The following is a 23,238-nucleotide window of genomic DNA, read 5'->3' as shown; positions in this document are numbered from 1 at the left end:
TCCTTGAATGTACTGATATAAATAAAATGTTGTATTTAGTTGGAGTATTGAAGTACTAATAATATACTAAATAATTATGGCTATAAAGTGATAAATATAGTAAAATCTTAAAAGTACTGTAAAATTATTAACCAAAATAAATAACCTGTATTACCTCCAGATTCACGGTGACCAGAAACAATGATAAAAATGTTACACTGTCAATTTAGGCGACATGATCATTTAAGCTTTAAAAATAAAAATAAAATGAATTAATATCTTAACATTTTCGACAGAAAGTGTGCCTCAAGATCTTTTTCTATTAAAAAAGTGTGCATCGGCTCAAAAAAGGTTGAGTAACACTGCTTTTAATGTAAAAAAAAAATCCTACAAAATTATGTACAGTTTTTTTTTTTCACAAGAAGGCAACAATATCAACTCATTTTTGTTGACCATATCCCTACATTTAAGTTGTTATAAAAAGTCATGAACAAAACTACTCGCCATGACAGCTAAAGTTGCAGAACAAAAAGGTTTCAATTACACTTTTGCGAAAAACTTTCATAATTTCCGAAGCCACCTCACAAGAGCATACAAAGTAATACAAAATATTCAAGGGATGGCAGGAAATGTAAAGAAAAAAAATAACAAAAACAACCTCGGAAGTTGTACTCACCTTCAGGCTGGCTATGCAGTTGCGGCTGCTGCTGGTCCACTTGCCTGCGTCGCTTAGCTTCCAATACGGGATTCTCGTACTGGGTCTTCCTGTTGATATGACTTTAAAGAAAAAAAAACAAAAAGTTTGATATACAGTATAACAATTATACTATACAGTACATATAATCATAACGGCCAAATATGTCATCACAGTTATAGGCCCAGTAAAAAGAAATCCGGTAATTATTCACTTGACGCCAGACTTTTATATCAGCAGACACTATTTGTTGGGAAAATTCGAAGCATTTGTGTTCCTCAAGATAATATATATTTGTTTTTAAATAGAAGTAGTAGCACAACTTGATCGTGTCTCCTTTAAACCTCTCCGTAATGTGCGTGACCCACTGGAGAGCTTGCCCATCACTAGTCGCATGGCTCAAGCTGTTGTGATTATATTGGCTTCTGATTTTTGATCTATGTATATACCAAAGCCATATCTCCTTTGTGGGGAGTATGTACTTTGACAAGTACAGTAATTTCTGTATCGTTAATAAAATCTTTTTGGGTTCGTTTTCTTTCTGGCTGTGTTTGCTTATGAACGCAGATTTAATTAAGTTTGCAAACTTGGCTATGACCGTTGCTCAAGATTGACAGCTCCTTGGCAAAGCCCACATACAAGTTTCTTTATGGCGACACAATGTTTTAAGTTTCTTGACTAGACATACACTTAAGTTACTGTGCATTATTTAACGTTTTGTACCTCTTTGGCAAGTCATCACTGTCATAAAATTGCTTTTACCTGATTATATTGTAGTGAAAAGTGTCAAAACATTTGAGGGGACAGGATTAAGATAAGCTCTGTCTTTTTCCACTAGTCTTTTTTTTCTTTCTGTTATCATTTCACTTGTATTGTAAATTGTGAATTTTTAATTATCTGTAAAACTGCATTAAAAACAAGAAGTGCACTGCGATGATAGACTTTCACAAGTTGTGTTTGGTCGGTGTAGTTTCCCTTCTTTTTTTACTATAGCTACTAATGTGCACAGCAAAGATAATGCCAATTGATAAAAATGAGTTACATATTTTTCTTGGACATGTGTGAAATTGAGTACTGAAGCACTTGAATAATGTTCAAAACATTGTGTTGCCCATGAGGCAATTGTTTTTCTTGAATAAATAATCTAAAGTGTTAGATGTATAGTTACAAATAGTTGTAAGTTCATTAAAAAGTGCTTTACATTAACATTAATTATTTAAGCATTTAGTTAAAGAAATAAAGCAAAAAGACACTACTTTCAGGTGTCCGGTGTCTACTCCGGTTCGGGGGCTCTCGTAGTAAACTATGGCTGACTTGACGCATGTTCAGTCCGTCTTCATCCAAGTGTAAGGATTAACATGGCAATGCCGTAAGTTTCAAAAAGTGTTCATTCGATGCTTATTCAACTGTATTGCATATTAGTTCACAGAAGTGTAAAGATTATATAATTTATTTTCTGGAATGAATAGACACGTGTTGTCTATGCACTGTACAGTATTATTGCAGTTTTCACCATCCGGAGTAGGAAATTAAAGCTTCTTTGGTGGTTTAACTCTGTGTCGTATTGACGACACAACAAACATAATAAACACACCCAATCATATCCACTTTCTGCAATACCTAAGCGATTGTTATTGTTCTCATAACAATACCTTGATATTATAATCATGATAGAATATATAATGTGTATGGCACCCATTATGTATGTAGAGCATGAATAAAAAACTGGACAGCAAATTATCTTGTACACAGACCAATATGAAAAATACCCAACAATGACGGCTTTGAAATAACGGCAGGTGTACCAAACACAAACTGCAGCCACCGGAGGGAATATGAAGTGAAGTACCGAGAGCTATTTGAGCAACACAAAAAAACAAATGAAACGTATTTGAATTCACGCTTGTTCTCTAAGGTTTCACACGAGCGAAATGGGCATGTGCACACAATCGCACGGCAAGGCTTGTATTCCCAAATGACAGCGACGCAAAGTAAATGGCCTACATTACCAGACTAGCGGACGCCAAGTGCATTAATGAACCCATTCAATATGTATGTGTAATAAGTCAGCTACGTAATCCTTTTAAATTGATTTTTAACCAAGATCTCCTAACCAGAGGTAAGAATTGTGTTGTTTGAGTAACAAAAATGAAAGAATAAATACCTTTAGTAAATAAAATCAGCAGGCCTTAAAAAAATAACCCAAACATTGTTGGATTATTAATATTAGTATATTAATATTTTAAGGCTATTTGTTCCCCGATGAATACAACAAAAATATCTAATGTAAATACCTTTTTAATAAAGAATTTCCTGTAGCTCCGCATTGGAAGAAGGGCTGAAACTAACGGCTATTCAAATAGTCAATTAATCAGCGACAATTGCAGCAATTAAATAAATAATGAAATAATTGCAATTTTTTTCTTAAACTAAGCATGAAGTTCATTCAAGATTTACAAAATGACAAAAAGAATTACCAAAAATGGATACAATGAAAACTACGTTTTTCATCAAATACAACCAATTCATAAAAATAATAGATAAAATGATAGTCTGTAGTTTGCAGTAGTCTGTGCAGCCCTTTGAGACTCCTTGTGATTAATTGCTATACAAATAAACATGACTTGACTTGATTATTTTTTTAAAGAAGTTAATATAACTAAGTGTACTGTATTATCGTAAAAGAAATACCACCATTGCATTTAATTTGTCCTAATTCAAAGTATTTCTTTAACCTTTATTCATATTATAGTTTCCTATATTTCAAGTAAATGTATCTATTTATCGGATAATTATTTTCAATTATTAATGAAAAAAAAGAACTAGAATTTGAAGGACATATTTTATAGTAATTTGGAAAAAAATACTCTAAACAATTTAAATACGGCAGGTCCTTTGCTTACATTAAGGATTATTTTTTTCTAAATAATTATAAAATTATGTTACATCAATAATATAATATTTGTAGATGTTTGTGTAAAGTATTTATATCTGAAATGAGTATAATGATCGATTATGCCGAATACTATATCATTCTAAGCACTATTTTTCCTATTAAAAATATTGCCTAATTAAAGTAATAGTACTTGAAATATGCAACACTTTTTGCATGGCAGATAATTTGGCAACTCCAAATTGTTCCTAGGTATAAGTGAGCTTATGAATGGTTGTCGGTCTCTGTGTGGTTCTGGCTGGCAACTAGTTCAGGGTGTCCCCTGGCCACGGCCCGAAGATCGCTGGGATGGGCTCCAGCACCCCCTGCGACCCTAGTGAGCATAAGCGGTGCAGGTAATGGATGGATGGATGTTTTAATGATGTAAGATGATAATTTGTTAATATGATTGCTAGAATAAGTTATTTTAGGGATGGGTCTCGTAAAAGCCTTGGGCATCTACCTGTGATTTATTCATTTTGTGATGTGATGTTTGTTGAAAAGAAAAAATAAACGAGAAAATAAAAATACAAACTTTAAATAATGTTGTATCTACATTATTTATAGTATACATACTTACTCAACATAATAGACGCCGTACACTGGATCATCTATTTTCTCCCATCCAGGTGGAAGTTCTGAAAGAAAACAAAAGGAAATGATCAATCTGGTGAGAAACAAAAATGGCATTAGCATCAAATGGTTTGACGACATGCAGTGAGCGATTTGACAGCAGGGAAGCTTTTGCGTCTACATGGTATCTATCTGTCAGTCCGTCTCTAGGGCTGGAATGACCTCATGTCCCCATGTCCCTGCACACTGCTGACATTTCCTCACATCAGATAACAACTCAACAAGTCACCCAGGGGGGGAACTACAAATGGCACAGGATGGCGTGTTTCAAAGGTGGCGGGTGCGGCGTGTAGTACAAAGGGTTCAAGCAAAAATAGGATGAACGTTATAAAGATGATGATGACAATATTGCTATACAGAACAGATTGTATGCATCTCAACCTAATAATGTTTCAACATGCAAAAGTTTCAGGTTATGGGAAAATGTTGCCTCTATTACAAAGGAGTTTCAGGATACAAAGTAGATATTTTCTGGCCATAGAAATGAAGCAAGAGATAATATAAATTTACGAAAACACACAACGCCGTGCAGGAGTTCAGAGACAACAAGGAGGAGGATGCAGCCCAAATGAAAAACATTTTGGCAAATTCCGTGAAGTCTCAGAATTTGTGGAAAGGAATCACCCACAAAAAGTGTTGATAGGTCAGATTATCGCTCATTATGATGACGTCTGCCTCGCGCAATTCCGACCGATTTTGAAAGCCAGCAAAAGCAGACGTCATTGGATCAGTTTTTCAAAAAACGCAAGGCAAAAAAAAAACACTGCTGAGGACCAAGAACAAAGAGGCCAGTTAAAAAGTGAATGAATATTTTTGTTATTTCTTTTATTCTTTTTTAAATTATGTGCCTCTTGTTTAATGTTTTCTTATGCAGTAATCAAATCTTAATATGTATTAGTTTCATGTTCTGATGCTCTTTTATGATTTATCAAAAAATATATACTTGTGCGGGGCTTAGAATGGATTCGCGCATTGACCTTTTGGATGTAAAAGGCATCTCTACTTACAAATGTTCCAGGTTACAAAGCTACTCCCAGAACGGATAATCTGCCGTCTCTGCATCCACCCACTAACTCCACTGTGCTGACTCAAGTCATGTCACACCAAATGTATATTTATATACAGTATAATGTTGTTTAGTCAGTATCTATAATAGAGATAGATAGAGAGAGATAGAGATAGAGATAGAGAGAGAGAGAGAGAGATAGAGGGATAGAGAGATAGTTAGATTGATACTTTACTCATCCCCATAGGGAAATTCACACTTCCAGCAGTATCCTTTTGTTGTTTATTAACAGATTAACAGGATGGCCTCGGGGTGCTGATTAGTACTTTTTGCCATATTGTTACTAATGTTCGATATCTATATACAATTTGAATCCGTTTACCTTTTTAGAACAAATTTACTAATCACCATAGGTTTCGATTCCCCACCATACAACAATTTCAAGTTGGAATCCCCACCTAAAAACAGATTCCTGTCGTGCCACGGGAGATTCATGTATACATTGTATATGAACCGCTGCACATGAGGCAAGCATGGCCAATCATAATCCGAACGTATTCAAGTGGAACGTTAACCAGAACGTGCTTACGCATCACCCCGTGCAAAATAATATTCACAATTGTGATTTCATACCCTGCTAGCTCCCCTCCGAGACCGCGGTGTACGTGAGAGTCTCTCATTCACAATTTCTCACCCTTGCCCTTCAGCGCAACACCCGCCATTTTCTCGCCGTAACATATTCCAAATTCAGGTGATGAACGGCTTGTTTTGTTTGCATCTCATTCTCTTGGTGCGGCGCCGAGATTGATTTCTCTGGAGAAAACGAATGCCTCGCGGAGGAGAATTTGTGCATGCGTGAGCTGTTCATAAAGCGGCAGAGCTTGCGCTCATTCTTTTTCATCGCGTTTCTTTGCACACCTTGGCTGATCAATAGTTATCGGGTTTGCAGGTCCGCTGGGGGACAATCTTACGGGAAGGAGCTTCGTTTGATGTGGGGGGTTTAACATGGATGTCTTCTAATGGGAGGAGATGCCAACAAGACCAACCTCAATTGTCAGATTACTGTTCTTGCTTCTCTGCTTTTTTTAATATAATTACACTCATTGCAATAAATTACATCTTTCACTGTAATAAGTTTATTCTAGTTTAATATTGGACAACTGCAAATGAGATTTTACAGGATGCCATTTGATTATTTTGACCAATATTGCGCATTGTTGTTCATTGGACAATTTTGACAATTCCACCACTACTGCTATCAAACAATCATGTTGCTGCTCTTTGATAACCACACCCTTTAGGACGAATCTGTTTATGTAACCTAAGAGATGCAATTTTAGAAAAAAAGTGCTTGGGGAGGGGTCTGAAGAACAGGTTGGGCTTTATCTGAATGCTTCTCTTCAAGTCCTACATGCAAGTTCAAATTCAATTGATGTCTTCTCTCCTTATTTTAAAGGTTCACTATACCTTTAAATAAAAACACAAGTTTGCTTGCTTAGAGGGACACTGTAAAATATATGACCACTAGATAGGACTGTATTGTGAGGTTCAACTAAAAACAGGTGCTACAAAGCACAAGTAAGAATCCAACCAATTGAGACTCAAAGTGGCCATAAAGTACGATTTGGTGCTTTGCCAGTTATTGGTGTTGATACCAATGTACCTACATGGTCTGCATTTATATAGCGATTTTCAATAAATAAATAGAGCTTTACAATGTGCTTCACACCTTCCTATTCACACACCAAAAAGAACCCACTAGAATCTGAAAAAAATAACGTGAAGAGATAAACAGGCTACAATTTGCCTCTAAATACCCATGAATTGCCAAAAAGAAACACCCTACTTGTAAAAAAAGATGGTATGATGATGTGTATTTGGTGGTTGTGTGTCTGAGTATAACAAGTCTTCTTGGTAATTGCAAACAGCATTTGTGAAAATCACTCTGAGGTCCAACCTGTGTTCTGAAATGCCTCATTCTTTGATCAAGAGAGAGCAAACTTCTTAATTGAGGTTGGACACGGTTTAAAGGATGCTAAATGATGACTGAAAGTAACAACTAGTACACATAGATGTGCATTAATAATAATATTATGCTAATTGTTGTGTTTTGACTGATGCAAATAAGCTGAGAAAGTAGAGTCTACCTACCTAGATCATTGTCCAGCTCTTCTGTATGAACCCCTTCTGCTCAGCATCACGCGGCAGGTCCGATTGAACAAAAAGAAAAAGCAGAGATGTTCAAGAGCGTGGGTCAAAAGTAATAACAGTGTTCTACCACTAGAGGGCAACATTTCATCATATCCAAAAGGGCAGGGTTGCCTGACATTTTTTTTTTTGCCCGTGGAAAATAATTTAAAAATACAGTTTTCAGTTTCGGGTCTTGCTTTGATTACATATTAAATCAGGCTATGGTTAAGTTTAGGTTCTTTTTATACGATTTTATAAAATATACGTATTATATTTTTACAATTGCCCTGCTTATTTCATGTATTTTTAAAAACAAATATTTTCTGTACCTAAAATCCTTTTTTTTTTCCATTTGTAAGGTTTATTTAATCTTTTTTGTCCCCAAAAAAAATAATGTTCCCAAAATACTTAGATTTTTTTTCATTTGAATGGTTGATTTCACCTATTTGTAAAAATAAAATAAAAAACCTTAATATACTTAAAATATATCATGTTATAATTTGTATTGTTAATTTAATCTACATGTCAAACAATACTTAATGTACTTGAAAGGCTTTGATTTTATTTTTATTTGAACGGTTTATGTAATTGTCAAAATAAATCTTGAATGAAATAAATGAAAGGAGCAGAAAAAGTCATACTTTAATTCCCTTAAAAAATTAGAACACTTATTATTTTGCTGATCAAAATATTTTTTTCTTTGATTGGCAGAAATATCTACTTTGAAAGATGCTTTTAAATTCATGTTTGACTGCATTTGTGTATCTGTTCAAATTTGAATGCAAGCAATGTCATGTGGTTTGAGTTGTGATAGAATCAATCCCAGTGATGAAAATATACAGTATCATAGAAAATTATGAGTTTTTCAACAAAAAATGTTTTGCTTCTCTGGGTGCGGGATATTTTCCCCAAATAAAAATCAGAAATTGTTCTATTTTTCCTTGATAGAGATTCTGTGTCATTGACAACAGCTGCTAAGACTGGAACAAAGCTTTGTTCTATATTTGGAAACATGCACAAATTTGATGATGAAAAATTAAATACAAGCACATTTAACAAAAAAACAAACAAACCATCATCTTCACATTCTTCCAGGGGTTTTTGAGGTTTGTCCAGGCACCGTGGGTCTATCCAAGAAGTGGTCTTTGTATTGTGGCTGGGGAAAAAAAACAACACAGAATTAACTACAGGATCACACAACTCATGTTCATACGGTGATCCATTTCTTTGATTTACTACACCAGTAATTCGGATGCAAACTATGGCCTGTTAAAAATATAACAATAGTTAATGAAAAAAAGCCAATGGTAATAAAACATGTTGTTTTGGTGCCACTCTTGACCCCAGTGTCCCTCCATGTTAACCCCCCTAGCCTTCTGGATATGATTTGAATTGCCCTACTCATTTTTCTGAAATAATGAAATTATTTATAGTAAACATATTTATTTGTGAATGACAAGGCTTTTTTTTAATCTAAAAAAAGAACTCAAAATTTGGGTGTACGTTACACATAAGGTTTAATGGGAGTATATTAGCATATTTGTGCAATCATTTGCACCAAATGCAATATTGCACAACCCTTACGATGCCAACGGTTTTACGATAACACCGTATGTAACATCCCACATGCCGACATTTCTTGTGTAAATACCATGTAAATTATAACTATAGCCTTATCCCCCTTGTTTTATAACCTTATCTTCTCTGTTTCTTTATCTTCTTGGCTCATACCTCACTGTGAATGTGTAAAACTGGAGTGTCATGCCCAATTTCGTTGTCACAATATGTTAACCCATTTTGTAACAATGACAATAAAGGTATATTCTATTCTATTCTATTCTATTCTATTCTATTAATCGGTTGAAAAATATCACTAACCACTATCGCAAAACATCGGATGCAACAGGAATCAAACCCAGAACACAGCAGTGAAAGGGGTTTTGGGGTTTTTAAGGGTTATTGTTCTATCTTCGTTATTCATTATCCATTATCCATTATCGGTCAGTTCATAATACGCTACAAAGCCTAGGAGCCGGGACACTTACTCTCAGCCAAAAGGCTAAAGCAGCAAATACAAACCACTAGAACACCAGTGATAGAGGTGACAAATGAAAGAACATTAGTTTCTATCTTATTGTCAAACTATTTATACAAACGGTACCAGGGCCAAATGTTGGAGAATGGAGAAAACAAAGTTGTCCAGAAAGATATAAGTGCAAATAAGCACGACAAGGGAAACAACTTTTTGGTGTATCCAATGACTTTGAAGTACATTAATTGAATTATCTTTATCATCAACGTAGTAAAACATTCAATGCAACAAAATTAGACATGGCACTCCAGTGAAAAACATGTAATCAAGACTTTAAAGAGAAAAAGGATAAAAGACTATCAGGATAAATAGGCCAAAGAAATAATTAAAATGTTTAGAAAAACTTGCCTACGTTATGATAATTATAATGCAATGAAAAAGAATAATTCATTGTAAGAATAGTGCAATGAAAAGAAGTGCAATAACATTTAACAGCAGCAATTAAAAAAAAAACAATATCATTCACAAGGTGTGTATATATATATATATATATATATATATATCAGTAGCCTAGATGGTAAGGCGCCCGCTTTGAGACTGGGAGGTCGGTGGTTCGCGCCCCGGCCGAGTCATTCCTAAGACTTAAAAAGTGGTCGGCGGCGCCCTATGTTGGCTGCGGCTGCATCGGCTCGCTACAACGGGTCAGGTGCAATCGACATTTCGTTCTGTGTACATTGTTACACAGAATGACAATACAAGGAAATTATTATTATTATTATATATATATATATATATATATATATATATATATATATATATATATATATATATATATATATATATAAATCATATTCACAGTATCATGCAATATTATATATTTTCACAGTATCATTTACTAACAACAAAAAAAAGATAAAGATATGTTTTAAAAGTTTCGTGCGTTCATTGATTTTCATTTGATGGCCCCGGGAAAAAAGCCGTTTTTGAGCCCATTTGTTCCAGTTTTAAGGGACCTGTAACAGGGCAACAGGTCAAAGAATTTTATAATGTTAATGGCTCTGCTACGGTATTGCAAGCCGGCAATGTCCACTAGACTTTGGGCTGTGTTGGTTACTCTCTGCGATAAATACATTGCAAATTTTATGTTAGTATTGTGTTTATAGTTTTAAATTAGATTTTGTATTGTGTGCTGCTTTTTCTGAGTAGAGGACAGTACTGTAGTGCTTCTTTCCGCCGCTAACGGCATGTGGCGCTGTGAGAGGTCACCCAGCATCCACCCCGAAGAAGAAATCCGCTTCCTCTTCCTAGTTTGCGTGTAAACATACTACGTATACAGTACAGTACTGTATCTCAAGCGCACTAAGAACTTTGACATTTTATTGTTTAATATCTCGCAGATCCATTTAATATGGTTGGTGTAAAGTGTAAAGAAGAGGCGAACCGTTTCTTTTTAAATGAAAGTGGAATAAGAAAGCTTGATGGGGTTGAGGAAATGGTTAAATCGCTTTTTTTGTCCACTCTCTACCAAAGAAGAGGACCTCTTGAAGCCCATCTTCCAAAAATAAGTTAAACCTCACTTTATTTATCGTTATAGCATCTCTCTATAGCATATGAATAACCTAAACTGCTTATGTGAAATAACCTGTGAAGCCCTTTGAGACTCTTTGTGATTAAGGGCTATACAAATAAAAATGACTTGACTTGACTTATAGAGCATATTATTTTATGAAATGTTTATTTTGTTTTTTTTTAGTAAAAAACAATACAGGTTACTTATACAAACCTCAAACATATAAAATATAGCACTGAAGCAACTTACGAACAAATTTAACTTCCGGAACCTATCTTGTTGTTAAGTAGGGCAGCGTCTGTAATTCAATGTTTGTCACAAGGCTTAGTTTCAACTAGATAAAAGTGAAACCAAATGTTATATTGATTTTTAAAGAAAAAGCTGAGGTGCGTGTTATACACAAATAAATATTTAACCTTCTGGTTGTGGTGTCGTTTTGATTTACAGTACTTTTATTTTCCTGAAGTAATGACATAATTTAGTAACAATTACTCTCAAATAATGGTAAAATGTACGTCTTTTTTAAAGCAAAAATCTCATGTATCCCTCTGGACAGCCCTGATTTATTAATGATATATAATCGGTTTGACAATCACCGTATAAATACTTTGCAGTGCACAGTCGGCGTCGTGAATGTCAAAAGCTGCTTACTCTATAAAATAGACCTCTCCGTTCTCCGTGTAGGCCATCTCCCAGTTGTCAGGCAGAGGTCCCTGAGGGTCCTCCTGGGGAGGATGGCTCAGGTTAGGGTGAGTCGGCTGAGAGCTCTCCGTGGTGGCCACTGGTAAGGGGGTCGTCCCAAGGTATGAAGGCTCGCTCTGACCAGGAGTGAACGGCCTCACAGAGCGATGGAAATCGTTGTATTCACTTGATTCTCCTGAAAGAGTCCAGAAACAAATACAATGAAATTCATAGGTATTCCTGAACAGATTGTGTTTTTTCAATTAGGCACATCAAGTGTTCTGTTCTTCCCCACAAATATGTGGCAAAAACTCTCACAAGCCGGGGGACTCAAAAAGTTATAGTGTAAAAGTTGACCCATTTGGCTTGAATCCTCTAGAGCTGTGTGCTGGTGTTACTCCAATGATGTCACAGGTCAGGATGACAACGACAAGCCATGTGGTCTTCAAAATGCATTTATCTCGAAAAATAAATGCAACATACCTATGAAATGTAAATAGATTTTATGCAAAGACAATGTCCTATTTTCTTACATTTTGGAATACCTTTAAAGAGACAGTGTTTAAGATTTAATGCTTTCTAGTGGTACAAAAAACTCAGGAAACACTCAGTTTATAATAAAAAATAAATTAAAAAAAGATTTATTTGAGTATTGGCAAAAATACCTAAACTATCATGCCAATGTTATTCCTATATGAAAAAAATCATAGGTTATGATATCCATTTTTTTTTTACATAGTGGAATACCTACTTAAAGTCGCCGCCATGTTTGTCTGGCAACTCGCTGCTACGATGTGCTCTGTGGCACTGATTTTCATTCGCATTAGACAATACAGTGCCATCTGTTGGTCAAATATTACTGGGGCTTGGGAAAACTCACTGACGAGATTTGTGAAACAACAGTTTCCTAGGACCATTCACTTAAAAAGACAGCTAAGTGGGTAGTTCACACGGTGGAATGCTATCACCTGGCCTCCTGTTATCTCGTTCTCACACTCGACTGGCACCTTTGCGACATGCACAGACGGCAAATAAACAACTTTTGGCGCCACCTCCAGGGAACTCATTGTGAAAACAGAACAAAGCTGGGTCACTTTCTCACACAGCATATTCAAAATATAGTAGATCCCCAGGTTACAGTGCCCCTACCCTAATGTATTTTCAGATTATTATGCAGAATATGATGGTACAGCATTTTCTCCAGAGTACGACATAAAAAAATATTTCACGTGTCCCAAGAAAAGAAAATTCAAATTTTTGCGTCTGCCGTAAGTCAGCATTATGTACATGCTGGTTTGTTATTGGTTTTCATCACAGGATCAGTAAGATGCCGATATGCTACTAGTTGAACTACTCACGACAATGCCATTCTCTCTTTTTGTTCAGTTCAGAATCTTGTGCAACACAGTCAAATCTTTTTTAGCTAAGGTTCCCAAGTATAGCAGTGTTGCTAAAGGGAGAAGAAAAACATGGGGAATGAAATTATCTTGTCTTAAGGCTTCTGTCCCCGTTTTGATGTCTTCTCTCCTTATTTTGAGTGTCTACTAAGGACGGAAACAAATCTTGCGAAAATAAAGAAATACGAAGAAGGAACACAAATTGTTTCCCTCGCTAAAGAAGATTGCCTTAACCAATTGAAAACCAGGACAATTTAAAAGTTAAAGGGGGCGATTAAAGCAACAAAGTTTTTTAAGGGCATGTCAATCCTTGCAAGTCCAAATTTTGAAATCAGTTTTTATTTTAATCTGCCTTCTTCTCCCAACTCTAAAGCCACCCAATAACTCCATTGTACGAGTTCAAGTCAGGTCACACCAGAGGTAAAAATTAACTTTCATTTTTTTCTTTTCATGTATGAATACTTATTCGATCTGTTAAACATACATATTATATATACAGGACTGTCTCAGAAAATTAGAATATTGTGATAAAGTTCTTTATTTTCTGTAATGCAATTAAAAAAACAAAAATGTCATACATTCTGGATTCATTACACATCAACTGAACTATTTCAAGCCTTTTATTATTTTAATATTGCTGAATTTGGCTTACAGCTTAAGAAAACTCAAAAATCCTATCTCAAAATATTAGAATATCATGAAAAAGTATACAAGTAGGCTATTCAACTAATCACCTGAATCATCTAATTAACTCGAAACACCTTGCGAGGGTTTCCTGAGCCTTAAAAACACTCAGCTTGGTTCAGTAAACTAAATCACAAGTATGGGGAAGACTGCTGATCTGACTGCTGTCCAGAGGACCATCATTGATACCCTCCATCAGGAGGGTAAGACACAAAAAGAAATTTCTCAAAGAGCAGGCTGTTCACAGAGTGCAGTTTCAAAGCATATCCACAAAAAGTCTGTTGGAAGGGAAAATGTGGCCGGAAACGCTGCACAACCAAGAGAGATGACCGCAGCCTTAACAAAATTGTGAAGAAGAGCCGCTTCCAGAATTTGGGGGAGCTTCAAAGACAGTGGGCTGAAGCTGGAGTCCAGGTATCAAAAGCCACAGTTCACAGACGTGTCCGGGAAATGGGCTACAATAGCCGTATTCCCATGGTCAAGCCACTTCTGAACTCAAGACAACGGAAGAAGCGTCTGACTTGGGCTATGGAGAAGAAGCACTGGACAGTTGCAGAGTGGTCCAAAGTCCTCTTTTCAGACGAAAGCAAGTTTTGCATTTCATTTGGAAGTCAAGGCGCCAGAGTCTGGAGAAAGGCTGGAGAAGAGCAAAATCCAAGTTGCTTGAAATCCAGTGTGAAGTTCCCACAGTCAGCAATGGTTTGGGGAGCCATGTCAGCTGCTGGTGTTGGTCCACTGTGTTTCATCAAGTCCAGAGTAAATGCAACTGTGTACCAAGAGATTTTAGAGCACTACATGCTTCCATCTGCTGAAAAGCTCTATGGAGATGAGGATTTCATTTTCCAGCATGATCTGGCACCTGCCCACAGTGCCAAAACCACCAGTAACTGGTGCACTGACCATGGCATCACTGTCCTTGATTGGCCTGCTAATTCCCCTGACCTGAACCCCATCGAGAATTTGTGGGGTATAGTTAAGAAGAAGATGAAAGACACCAGACCTACAAATGCAAATGAGCTGAAGGCCGCTATCGAAGCATCCTGGGCATCAATAACACCTCAGCAATGCCACAGGCTGATTGCCTCCATGCCACGCCGGATTGATGCAGTAATCCGTGCAAAAGGATTCCCAACCAAGTACTGAGTGCATTAATGGACATTTTCAAATGTTTGATTTAGTTTTGCTGTTATAAAATTATTTTTTTTTACTTGTTCTGAGGAAGTATTCTAATATTTTGAGATAGGATTTTTGAGTTTTTTTCAGCTGTAAGCCAAAATCAGCAATATTCAAATAATAAAAGGCTTGAAATAGTTCAGTTGATGTGTAATGAATCCAGAATGTATGACATTTAGTATTAGTTTCAGGAGCGAGCAGCAGCAAGTCAACTGCAGGAGAGAGAGTGGGAAAGGTGAGAGGAGAGAGAGTGGGAAAGGTGAGATGGCACAACATTCATTTGGACAGGTAACTTAAAATTAGTTTTACCTGGTTATATCAGTATCAGAAATTATTTTCCCCCCATTTTATTAACACTCCACTTTTGTTTGTTTTTGTTTGTACATGATTCAATTGTTTGTTTGTTTGTACATGATTCAAATTGAATCTTTTCTTCCGGCGCCGTCACGAATGGCAGCCACTCCAGCAGCTCCCGTGTTATTTTCGATTGTTCTCGATTGTTCTCAGCTCAGGGATGCTGCTGGAAATGTGAATTTCCCTTCGGGGATGAACAAAGTATCTATCTATCTATCTATTTTTGTTTTTTTAATTGCATTACAGAAAATAAAGAACTTTATCACAATATTCTAATTTTCTGAGACAGTCCTGTAGGTTAGTACCTGCTAAATACTTTTTTGTTATTTTTATGTTTTTAGCTGAGGTGGTGGGGGTTTGGAACATTTCACTCAAATATCGTCTGTTTCATAGGTCAAGAAATTTTTATACGGCAATTTCACCTGAAGAACATGACCTGAGAACGGATTGTCATAATGTTGCTACAATTTCCTTTTTAACTAATCATCCTAAAATTGGTCAGCCCACAAACAAGGGTCTAATTTTTAAAATGTGTTACTTATTATTTATAATACGGCAATCACACTCGGAATGGGTGTTATACGCGATTAATGCATCAAGGCACTTCAGACGAGGCGTTAGATTTAAACTAAATTCTTAATAGATTTCAAATTAGTTATTACTAAATGTGATTATTATTTTGAGGAACTCACTATATATCAAAAGGACCCAATTTCCAGAAGACAAGTAACATAGTTTTCTACAAATTTTAAGTAACGTTCTGCCATGCTTTCATAATTTTTTTCTTTTTCAAAGCCTCTGAAGTCAAATTCTTCTCCTTTTAAACCTTCTCAACCACTCCCTCTTTCACTTAATTTTCCAGCCACTTTTCCATGATCGCCTCCCACTTTACCCATCACCACTCCAAACCTCCTGCTGATACAGTCTCTACCCGGCAGCATGAGAATAAATCCTATTCTAATGTGGCAGTGGCGTTAAGTACACTAAATTTTGTCGGGAGTTTTAAATGTGTGCACTCAAAAGATTAAAGCATTTTGTTTTATTTGGGGGGAAAACGTGGAAGTCAAGTTTTTATACAGAATATTAAAGCTGTTTGAACGAGAGAGGGTTTTAAGGTAGGGCTATTAATCAAATTAATTTGATTATTTTGTCAATTTAAAAACAGTGGATTTGCCGAATCGCGAAATCAACTGTTAAAATGTGAGTTTCATTTGAATTACTTAAAACCGGTGCTGATTATGCGGTTGGCTACATTTTTTGTACAGGGTTTATTTCTTAAATGAAAGTTTCTTTAAATACATTTTTTAGCATATAATATCTGGCTGATTTTCGGGCCAAATCGTCCAGTACTATGAATAGAATTTTAACTCATCAACTGCCATAGAAGTAAAGGAACGTCAAATATCTATGATACATTTGATGCTTAGTATTAGGGATGCACCGAAATAGAAATATTAGCTCTAAAACAAAAAAAAAACCCTAAAAGAGAACATAGTCATTAGTAATATATGAATAAATACAATAAATACTTAATTTGCACTGATTTTCTAAAGAAAAAAGGTACAATATCAAATGCAAACTAACTGCCAAGCATTACAATGGATGCTAATTTTAAGTTTCATATGGTAAATTCTCATACCAACAAAAGGGCTTTCAAGTGCTCAGACAATAATTTTGCTCTTCCCTTTAAAATAGATAGTTTTGGGGAATTTTAGCTTTCAAAGGACAGGAGTTAATAGTGAAAAGAAAACAGGAGTAGGAGGGAATTGATCATATCGGTGCAGTAGTTGGCGCAGTCAAATGCAACAAACAAGTCACACTCGCATACTTGCCAGAGTAAAAATACGAATAAAATAAATTTCTCGCCGTATGTAGATAAGCGCCAGGCAATCTACTTTTGGAACGAAGGGACAGAAGGACAAATGCAAAGAGTGAAAGTAAGTCATCTCTGTAGTGTTAGCATGTAAACTTAGCCCGTATAATAGTTAACAAAAACTTGGAAACAGTAATTAAACAGTAGAAACTTGGTAGAGCTCCTGTTTTGAATTCCATTTCCTGCTTTCTCTGGTGCAAAATGAAAAAAATGAGGCCCGTCATACACAGACTCCCCCTGGAAAAAAAGCCAGCTTCACATGGCTCGCCTCACCTGAAACCTGAAGTTATCATGTCGTTCTTTCAGGAGCCTTATTTTGGTTTTATTTTCCGACGAAACTGAAGATGCTCTTTTGGTCATTGGACAGAAAGATTTTCACTGCATCCTTAAATATTACTATACGTACCTGTATAGGTACTATTCATGTCAAGGAGGTCCTCGTCGTCCTCCTGCTGCAGTTCTCCAGGCCCTATTCCAGCATTGTGCATGTCATTGTAGGACTTTGTGCGTCGGGGCGTGGATTCTTGTGAGCCCGGCAGGCTAGCGCTGAGCCCGTCTGGCCGTAGAGCATCACCACCGCTGCTATTGCTAATCACTTTCCCACCGGGGGGCTGCAGCGGCGGCTTGGGTGTCCCATAATAGTTTCCTGGGCAACCAAGGAGGGGGAGGCAGGGGAAGGATTAAAAAAAGAGAGGAATAAGGGTGTTTTAGCCAGGAGAGGGGGGGTCAACATTTTTGTTTGCTTGCAAGAGTTTGGGTGGGTATTGTGTATTGCGGGATTTCTTGTTTTTATGCAAAATGAAAGTTTGGAATTTGATAGGGGATCAGGTCACATTCTGAGTGTTTGAAACGATTTGCAAACAATTTGAAAAGAATATGTAATTCCTGTTTATAATTTTTTTACTTTCTTGAACTAAACTTTAATTCATTTGAATTAGGTTGTTTTTTGAGGCCGTTTTACAATGGGAAAATAAATCAAAAGTCATTGCCCAGCAATTTTATAGTGCATCACCGGGGCATTATTTTCCAGGTATTTATAAGGGTCTTCATATATTGTAAGGTCTAAGAGAATTTCCGAGAAATTTGTCAAAAAATGCAGTACAACCCTGAGTTACGGTGTTCCAAGTTTACCTTAGTTTCAAATTACAATGTGGAATATGAGGTTCTTTTTAGCCTCTAGATCAGGGGTCTCAAACATGCGGCTCTAGTCCAAGGCCCCCATCTTAATAAGTGAAGTTTATGGATGTGCAGACCATGTGACTTATCAATCCATTTATTAATGACTTATTCCTTCACATATCAATTCTAAATGATTTTTGGTCTTAAGATGTTGGTGGAAAATATTTAATACATTTTAGAACAGTGGAATGTTTCTAAGTTTTTCTTGGGCTAACCCCATCTACACGCTAGTTCCAGCATCCATGTAAATTGAGTTTGAGACCTGTGCTCTAGAAACTGCATCTTCCCATTCATACAAAATCAGCAACAAAATATTTTGCATGCCCAAAAATTCCAACTGTGCGTACTGTTACGTGCCGCATATGTCTCTAAGATGCTATTGGTTTGCGTCAGGGCTTCATGAAAAGCCACTATCCTATTAGCTGAACTCCTTCCCACAATGCCTATCCCTCTAGTTCAGAATCTCGTGTTTTTTGTAAAGACTTTGCAAGTAAGTCGAAACAACAATGTACTATTGTACACAATTTGTCATGGGTGCCAAGACTTGCAGTGATGCTAAATGGAGAAGCAACAACATGATAACAATGAAAAAAAGCTTGCCATTATCGGCAAAAAAAAGGAAAACCCAAGGATCCTTATCCTTGCTAAGTTACATTGCCTTAACTAATTGACGATCGGGGGAATTATTAAAAATAAGGAGGCATTTAGGGCAACAATCTCTTTTAAAGACCTGACAATCCTGCAAGTGGAAGTTTTAAAATCAGTTTGAATTTAAATTTACCGTTTCCTCCATGCTCTGCATCCCTCCCACTAACTTTACGGTACCAGCTCAAGTCTCGCAACACCAAAATTTTAAAAATGTAATTTTTCCTTTACTTGTATTATTCATACACTTAATATTGTATAAGTAGTACTTGCTTTACAACTTTTTTTATTTTAATGCTTTTTTCTGGGCTATTGGGGATTAGGATGCATTAGCTATGCATTACCATAAGTTTCTATGCCCCGCCGTAAGGCACTTTTACCTTAAGACCCCTGTCTCAGAACGGATTGATGGTGTATCTCGGGGTAAGTACTGTATTGCTGTATAGGTAAAGGGTGCATAAAAAGGTTAAGTTAGACTATGATATTTCACAAAAATGATTCAAATTTGTCAAAAATGTTACAATGCGGGGACATCTTGTGTGATATCATGGCTTTGATACTAGCAAGTAGATATAGATGTAACCATGTGTCATGGAGTCTGCAAAATTGCGTTATTTATGGCCGCTTAATCAAAATGAGTTTGACACCACTGCATTACAATACCAAAACAGTATATCAATCATATCCAACGGTAATGTAAGAAGATCATTTATAGTAAACGTTTTGTACAAACAAACAAAAACCAAATCAAAAGAACAATTTTAAAATGTCTTACCATCATATGTTCCGATTTCCAGCAGTGTTCCGCTCCTTTCTAATGCCAGAAATTCCGGAACTGAAAGGAAGTTGTAGTCCACACCCGGGACCTCTCCTTCTCGAGGGGATCTGGTTGTACCTGGCCGTTCAAAGAAAACAAAACAAAGTATATTTAAAAAAAAAATTTTTTTTTAATTACTAAGAAGCGCTTTCCAAAAAAAGACCAATTGCAGTTTTCTGTTGTCGTATAGTGTCCTAGAATAGGGCTCGCCAAACTCTTATGAGCCAAGGAACACATTTGTTTTGATGGGAATCCCACCAAAATGTCAACACATAAACAAGACATTTTCTCAAGACTGTCCAAGAGTGTCCATTTGCTTTTAGGATTTTTCTACCCGCTTTAGCAGGAGTTTGGCTAATGTTTACATACTAACACATAAAGCTACCCATTAACAGCTCAATACTTTTAGTTTGTAAAAATGCCCTTTGTGTGTGACATTCAATTCTTTCATCCCTGAAGTTTATTTAATAGTGCAAAGCAATACGCAAGGGGAGTTTAATTTACTATTATTATTTTAATATGACAAATATGCGAGTGTGTCTCGTTGCATTAGGCTGCGCCAACTACTGTACCATCATTGTCCTTGTCATCAGTTCCTTCCTTCTGTATTTTTCTCACCATTTACCTTATGGTCTAATAAAAGCTGAAAAGGTCCAAAATATGGATTTAAAAAAAGGGATATATCCTAACTAGCCACTTTACTAAAAGTACTTAAGTAAGATGAACTTTCCCAGGTTATTTGCATTTTAACTACTCAGCAGTTTCACTTTATCTGTTGCACTTTGCTGTCTGGCAGAAACATTTTTCAAACCACTGAATTTTTTTGGGGGGGATTTATGAGTGATAATAATAGTATTTAAAATCAGTAGCTAGAAATATGCCATTTAGGTAAAGAATACAGGGTTTGTCCATCTTTTTCATGGCCAAAAACAAACACTGTTTAAGGACTTTGAAAAGCGATTGTCAAATCTCTGCAGTAGAATTACAAGAGGAAATCTGGTCTGAATATTGTATTTTGCAAATCCACAAATATTGCTGCAGTTTACATATGCGATTTTTATTCTTGTGTGTGTATCTATGAAGACATACGTTTTTTTAGATTTTGACTAAATGCCTATGTATTAGTGGATCTGAACAATACGTGTAAAAATGAAACATTTCTCTCCAAAAGGCTGTTGGAGTTTTTCCCATTACAATTTCTCACTGGGAATAGCAACCTTGATTTTTTTGTAAGGCCCATAATAAATGTACATATTTGATATGTAAGCCTTGCACTAGCTAATAAACCTTTCATAGTGCCTTATGTTGGTGTATCATACATCTGTACTCTGGGCGCAACCCGTAGGGGTGATGACACTTCATAGGACAATACCATACAAACAAATCCAGCTGCCGTTAACCACGAGTAAGGAAATGGCAAAGCGAAGCCACCAGAGAGCAGTGTCGGCATCATATTTGAGGAGACTTGTTGTGAAACAATTTCAAGCATTTACAAGGACTTCAGACAAAAATTAAGCACTTTTCAATCCTTAAAAACACATTAAAATTCAAACATTTTTAAAGATTTCAAGAATTGCTATCTCGGTACCTGAGCCCCATTTTTGTATTTTGGTTTCCACCCAAAATCTTAATTTGGGTGCATCCACAACAAAATCGTATTTATTTATTCCTGAATTGACTTCTTCAGAAAGAACTCTGGGGTGTTTCAGGAAGCGAAGCAGTTTTACACAATGACAGAAGAATATGCTTAGCAAGAAAAAAATATATAAATACTGTATATCATTGTTCTATTGCAAGATTTTATGTGTAACCATCCCTCTAATTTCATACAAAAAAATAACCCAAAAGCGTAATAATCATACTTAAGTTTAAATTACGTGGATTTGGATGGTTTCCTACGCTGGCCCTATTGATCTTTCACTGAATAAACATCAGTTGGGTCTACAAATGTTTACGTTATCTTTTACGCTGGCCCAGAATGTGAAGTATCAACGTAGCACTCCAATGAAGGTGCTACATTTGCCATATGTTGAGCGGTTTGAGGCGTTTGGCATGCAAAGAGTGAGACCTGGCACTTGCCTTTACTGTAACAACTGCTGATAGCTGGCCAGTGTCGATGCTAAACACATTTACAGCTTTGCAGATTCAGAAAACCAAGCAACCGACGCTATCGTCCTCTTCAAATGCTTCACAAAGCTCTACTGTCCATTTTTTTCTCCTGTAAATGATTATTCAATATATTTAGCAATGCAAATAAGCCCATGCCAATCTGATTAAGGCGTCTGATCTCAAAATCGCTCTGTTGGCAATAGTCGGTAAAAATAGATGTCCAGGGACTTTGGGACAGTCGCCCACTACAGCCATGTAAAATGACACAAGTGATTAATCAAATGTGTAGATTCAAACTCTATTACATGCAGCGCATGTAAAGGCTTGTAGAAACATTGAAGTGAAAAAAAACCCACCTGTCCCTTTTGTTACAGTTACAGATTCCCTTTTATAAATTGGTTTAACACCGATTTAGGACTATAACAATGTAACACATTTTAATTTCAAATCTATTTTATTCATGTCAAACTATAAAAACCATTGGAGTCCCTAAAAGTATCCAAGTACTATTTTGAACGGGCTTTGTAATGTACTTTTATAAGAAGTGTTTTTACCCAGTAACACTAATTTGTAAATCTATGTTAATACTATAAGCTCAACTTGAATTAAAAAAAAGATAAGATACGAACCGCACTGGACTAAAAGTCGAAGGTATTTATGTTGAAAATTTTGTCATTTACTCCATATACTTCACCATTTTAAAATGTAAATGTACATGTATATACCTAAAAAAAATATTTTTGAAAAGTCACTTTTAATAATTTTGCTGGATTAAAAAACAACAGATCGACGAGAAAACAAAAATTCTCTCATTGGCACCTAACCCGAAGGCCACTGAGCTGGTCTACGTCCGTCGCTCTGCATGAGAGACAGGGTGCACTGCACAATAGGGCGCACATCACAATTTGAAGGAAATCTGAGACTTTTGTGTGCAGCCTTTGGTCATGAAAATACGATTATCGTTCTTGCATTATACACATTTCTTGGTGTGGGTTTCATAATTAAGGACCAAGGATTCAAAAATGATTAACAATTAGTAATTCTATCAGGAGAAGTGCCAATTAAATAGCATATATTTGCTATCTTTGTACTTTTATATATATTTACTGTTTAAAGAGGAGAGTGAAGGCCCTTTTGGCGTCTCGGCTGTGTAACAAGATTTACAGGGTATGGTAACACGATCCATATAATTGTCATATATTAACTCATTTACTAGTATAATGGGCTTTATTATTTTTGTCCTTCTCCGGCTGTCACCACACTCTGATCCAACAAAACTGTATGACATAT

The 23,238-nt window shown here is 36.1% G+C and overlaps 1 protein-coding gene across 4 annotated transcripts in view; it reads right to left on the bottom strand.

Annotated features, from left to right (window-relative positions):
- Positions 1–23,238, bottom strand: part of LOC148364592 (membrane-associated guanylate kinase, WW and PDZ domain-containing protein 1-like) — a 164,397-nt gene that overhangs the window by 56,230 nt on the left and 84,929 nt on the right. For all 4 annotated transcript variants that reach the window (XM_088338737.1, XM_088338739.1, XM_088338738.1 and 1 more), the window contains exons 3-9: positions 19,798–19,917; positions 17,605–17,844; positions 11,688–11,913; positions 8,508–8,590; positions 7,396–7,431; positions 4,186–4,243; positions 656–756 (exon numbers count right to left, since the gene is read on the bottom strand). In XM_088338737.1, the coding sequence (XP_088194863.1) occupies positions 656–756; positions 4,186–4,243; positions 7,396–7,431; positions 8,508–8,590; positions 11,688–11,913; positions 17,605–17,844; positions 19,798–19,917 (864 nt within the window). The remainder of the gene's footprint in view (positions 1–655; positions 757–4,185; positions 4,244–7,395; positions 7,432–8,507; positions 8,591–11,687; positions 11,914–17,604; positions 17,845–19,797; positions 19,918–23,238) is intronic.

The sequence above is a fragment of the Urocampus carinirostris genome, chromosome 6 (assembly GCF_059441175.1).
Source record: "Urocampus carinirostris isolate Australia breed hairy pipefish chromosome 6, RoL_Ucar_1.0, whole genome shotgun sequence".
Lineage (NCBI taxonomy): Eukaryota > Metazoa > Chordata > Actinopteri > Syngnathiformes > Syngnathidae > Urocampus > Urocampus carinirostris.
This window is presented reverse-complemented; position numbering and strand designations above follow the sequence as displayed.